The 5,137-nt window shown below is 43.3% G+C and overlaps 1 protein-coding gene across 1 annotated transcript; it reads left to right on the top strand.

Moving 5' to 3' along the window:
- Positions 1-806: 806 nt before the first annotated feature.
- LOC134241713 (craniofacial development protein 2-like) lies at positions 807-1,700 on the top strand. Its single transcript, XM_062723733.1, has 2 exons — positions 807-911; positions 1,026-1,700. Exons 1-2 carry the CDS (start codon positions 807-809, stop codon positions 1,698-1,700), a joined length of 780 nt encoding a protein of 259 aa, XP_062579717.1.
- Positions 1,701-5,137: the final 3,437 nt, after the last annotated feature.

The following is a 5,137-nucleotide window of genomic DNA, read 5'->3' as shown; positions in this document are numbered from 1 at the left end:
GGGGGTATCATTTAGTGAGCTCATCGCTCACAGTACCTCTAGTTTTAAAACATGTCCTTCCTATATATTACTTTGTAAAAATTTGACCCTCCATTGCGGCCCCTCCCTATCCCAAGGGTTAGTGACTTGAGTAAATTTAAATCTTCACTTATTGCAATTAATTTTTAGCTCTACGATCAGAGACAAGAAGAGCTTATGCGAGAGTAATGCGTCCGTCGTCCGTCCGTCTGTCTGTCTGTCCGTCTCTGTCTGTCTGTAAACTATTTTTCAAAATGCTACTCCTCCTACAGTTTTGGTCCAAGTTCAATATAACTTGGCACACAAGAAGACTATTCGAAGATACTTACCGGTAATTCTGTGCATCGGTTTTTCATTTCGATGAACGGTGTTGCCGTTGTTACTAAAAATAGAAATTTTTTGCTTTCAAAATGCTACTTCTCCTACAGTTTTTGTCCGATTTCCATATAACTTACCACACAAGTAGACTATACTAAGGTACATAATTCTGTGCATCGGTTTTTGATTTCGATGAACGGTGTTGCCGTTGTTACTAAAAATAGAAATTTCTGTGAAATGCTTTCAAAATGCTACTCCTCCTACAGTTTTGGTCCGATTTCAATATAACTTGGCACACAAGAAGACTATTCTAAGATACATAATTCTTTGCATCGGATTTCATTTCGATGAATAGTGTTGCCGTTGTTACTAAAAATAGAAATTTCTGTGAAATGCTTTCAAAATGCTACTTCTCCTACAGTTTTTATCCGATTTAAATATAACTTAGCATATAAGTAGACTATACTAAGATGGGCAGCCCCCAGCCAATAAGGTGTCGGTCCGCCAACGTCTGTTGCTCCAGAGGGTGCCTGGAGCTAAATGTTAGCCAAACATGGAAAGCAGACGGAAACCTAGTAACCCAACAGATACAGCAAAACGAAATTGTCCATCTTGCGACTGGCAAGCTGGAATGTCAGGACAATGTGTCCTGGCCTATCTGAAGATCTCCAACAGATTGATGACTCCAGGAAACGGCCATTATCAACCGAGAGCTGAGAAGGCTTAACATTGACATTGCTGCCTTACAGGAAACCAGACTCCCATCAAACGGTAGCCTAAGAGAGGAGGATTATACATTCTTCTGGCAAGGAAACGAACCAGAGGAATCACGTATACACGGTGTAGGATTCGCAGTGAGAAACTCTCTACTTTCATCAGTGGAACCGCCTCAAAAGGGTACACCCAGAACCCTGTCTCTTCGCCTCTCCACCTCCTCCGGGCATGTCAACATTCTGAGCATCTATGCTCCCACACTCAGCTCCACAGTGGAGACAAAGGATACGTTCTATGAGGCGCTTGAGACTACCATCAGTGAGATCCCAACCACAGAACAAGTATATCTGCTTGGGGATTTTAACGCAAGAGTGGAAACTGACCAAGAAGCTTGGCCTCGCAACATCGGCCACTTTTACGTGGGGAAACTAAGTGATAACGGTCAGCGACTTCTTGAGATATGCTTCTACCACGACCTGTGCATAACCAACACATTCTTTGCCACAAAGCCCCAACACAGAGTCTCATGGCGTCATCCTAGATCAAACCATTGGCACCAACTGGACCTTGTGATCACCAGAAGACGCTCACTGAACTGTGTCCTGACAACCCGCAGCTACCACAGTGCGGACTGCGATACCGACCACTAACTTGTTGGCAGTAAGGTGCAACTCCAGCCCAAAAGGATTCATCGCTCCAAACAGAAAGGACGTCCACGAATTAACACAGCAAGGACAGCAATGCCAGATGTTTGTGCACGCTTTGTTGACTCTATTGAAGAGGCCCTTCGTAACTGCCCCACCAGCAGTGCTGATAAGAGGTGGAACTACATTCGTAAAGTCATTTACACTTCAGCGATGGACACTTTTGGGAAGAGAGTGAGACAAAATCCAGACTGGTTTGAAGCAGGAATTACAGAACTCGAACCAGCAATCACAGCCACAAGAATCGCCCTGCTCAACTACAAACGTGGACCTTCAGAGAAGACACTAGCTGAACTCAGAAAGGTCAGAAATGACGCTCAACGGATAGCTCAACGCAGCGCAAACGACTACTGGCTGAATCTCTGTCAAGGTATCCAGCATCCCGCTGAATGTAGTAACATTCGCACCATGTACGAAGGCATGAAGAAAGTTTTTTGTCCGAGCATCATCAAGACAGCGCCGCTGAAAACAGTCTCTGGTGACATCATCATTGACAGAGGAAAACAGATGGAGAGACACTATTAAGAGCTCTACTCAAGAGAAAATGTCGTCAGTGTCACAGCTGTTGAGAACACCAATGTCCTACCAGCTATGGAGGAACTTGATGCTCCACCTTCAATTGATGAACTCAGTAAGGCCATCAACTCCCTAGCCAGTGGGAAAGCCCTAGGTAGCGATGGTATTCCCCAAGAGGTTATCAAAGCGGGCAAAAGTTCCACTCTGTTACATCACCTGCACAAGCTGTTACTCCAATGCTGGGAAGAAGGAACAATTCCACAAGACATGCGCAATGCTAACATCGTAACGCTCTACAAGAACAAAGGAGACCGCAGCGATTGCAACAACTACCGTGGAATATCCCTACTCAGCATTGTTGGGAAGGCATTCGCCCGAGTAGTGCTTAACCGGTTGCAGAAACTAGCAGAGCGAGTCTACCCGGAGGCGCAGTGAGGTTTCAGAGCAGAAAGGTCAACCATGGTCTTCTCAATAGGTCAACTACAAGAAAAGTGTAGAGAAAAGAGACGCCCATTGTACATTGCCTTTATTGGCCAAACCAAGGCATTTGACCTGGTCAGTAGGCAAGGTCTCTTTACCCAGCTACAGAGGATTGGATGCCCTCCAAAGCTCCTGAGGATAATCTCGTCTTTTCACGAAGACATGCAAGGCACCTTCCAGTATGATAGTTCATCCTCAGATCCCTTCCTCATCAAAAACGGCGTAAAACAAGGATGCGTACTAGCCCCAACGCCTTTTGGTATCTTCTTTTCCCTGCACCTGTCATACGCATTTGATCAATCAGAAGACGGCGTGTATCTTCACACCAGAAGTGACGGAAGCCTCTTCAACCTTGCGCGTCTCCGAGCAAAAACCAAAGTACGCAAGGTCCTGATCAGAGAGATGCTCTTTGCTGATGATGCCGCCTTGACTGCACACACAGAGCAGGCAGTACAACGACTCATCGACCGCTTTTCCAATGCATGCGATGAGTTTGCTCTCACCATCAGCATCAAAAAGACCAACATTATGGGCCAGGATGTCTGCTGCACTCCCAAAATCTCCATCGACGAACATGTCCTTGAAGTTGTGGATTCATTCACCTACCTTGGGTCCACCATATCAAGTAACCTGTCCTTGGATACAGAGCTAAATAAGCGCATTGGGAAAGCAGCATCAGTAATGGCTCGGCTGGGAAAACGAGTATGGGACAACGCCATGCTGACAACAAACACCAGGATAGTGGTATACAAGGCGTGCGTACTCAGCACGCTCCTGTACGGCAGCGAAGCCTGGACCCTGTACTCTCGCCAAGAGCGTCGACTAAACACCTTCCACATTGCCTCAGAAGAATTTTAGGCATCAGCTGGAAGGATCATGTCACCACATAGACAACGGCCGTATACCGAAGGACGTGCTGTACGGAGAGCTGGCAACTGGATCAAGACCTACAGGAAGGCCTGTTCTTCGCTACAAGGATGTCCTAAAACGTGACATGAGGGCCGGGGACATCGACCCGGCGTGTTGGGAAGCAGTGGCTGCTGATCGAAATCGATGGAGGCATGCTGTCAAGGCAGGCCTCCAACTCAGCGAAAGAGGAGGGAAGAACAGTGGGATGAGAGAAGACAGCGCAGACGACAAAGACTAGCTTCAGTCCCAGCTCAACCAAGCGAGCATCACATCTGTGCGAACTGCAACAAAGCATGCCGCTCCAGAATCGGACTTTACAGCCACAGTCGGCGCTGCCACTCAATCACAGACTGATTCTGATCTTTGGCACGATCTCCATTGTCTCTCGAGACAGAAGGATGCCAACAACTAAGATACATAATTCTCTGTATAGGTTTTTGATTTCAATGGACGGTGTTGCCGTTGTTACTTAAAATAGAATTTTTTTTGGAAATACATTCAAAATGCTACTCCTCCTACAGTTTTGATCTGAACTCAATATAATTTGGCACACAAATAGACTACATTAAGATACATAATTCTGTATATCAATTTTTTTTTTTAATGCAAGGTGTTGCTATAGTACTTAAAATAGAAATTTCTGTTAAATAATTTTAAAAAGCTATTACAAATACAGTTTTAGTTTGATTATAATATAAACGGGCATGCAGATAGACTATACTAAGATACACTATTGTTTTTATCGTTTTTTTAAATTTATTTTGATGAATGGTGTTGCCATGGTAACTTAAGTTGAAATTTCTTTAAAATTTTATTAAAGCTACTCGCCTACAGTTGTAGTCTTATTGCAATATTGCCACATAAAGTGACTTAATCAAGATTCATTTTTCTGTTTACTCTATTGTAAAGTTTCAAGTCCCAATTGCTACTTTTCTCTTCTTTTGTTATAAGTATAAACCAGTAGAGCTTAGGGCTGTGTATTGGGCCAAAAATTTCGATACGATACGATACAATATTTTTTAAAGCGATATGCGATATATTGGATTCTAAAATAAGTCATTAAGAAAAGGCTTCTAAATCATTTTAATGCATGAATTTCATAACAATTGAGTGTTTTTTTTACCCATTTTAAAGTTCTTGTGTCATTGTCATTACAAATAACACTTCAAAATAAAACTTTTAATGACAGTACATGTTCAAATAACAATAGGCCCATGGGCCTTATAGGTCACCTGAGTATCATGTAACAACTTTCCAGCGATTGTATTTGGTTCATGTTTTAAGCCAAAAGCCATGAAATTCAAAAATTTTGAAAGAGGCACCATTGCTTATCAAAAGGCAGATTTCAAAGCATTAATTTGTTTTTAGTCAAAGTACCCCCCTGGTACCCCTGACCCAGCAGCCCTGAAATTATCTATTTTGAAAGAGGCTGCTTTCTTCATTACAACCAGCATTTTTTTTTTTTGTTTAGGTTTAGT

Source organism: Saccostrea cucullata, unplaced genomic scaffold (assembly GCF_032062105.1).
Source record: "Saccostrea cucullata isolate Sc308-1 unplaced genomic scaffold, CSIRO_AGI_Scuc_v1 ctg22274, whole genome shotgun sequence".
Classification (NCBI taxonomy): domain Eukaryota; kingdom Metazoa; phylum Mollusca; class Bivalvia; order Ostreida; family Ostreidae; genus Saccostrea; species Saccostrea cuccullata.
This window is presented reverse-complemented; position numbering and strand designations above follow the sequence as displayed.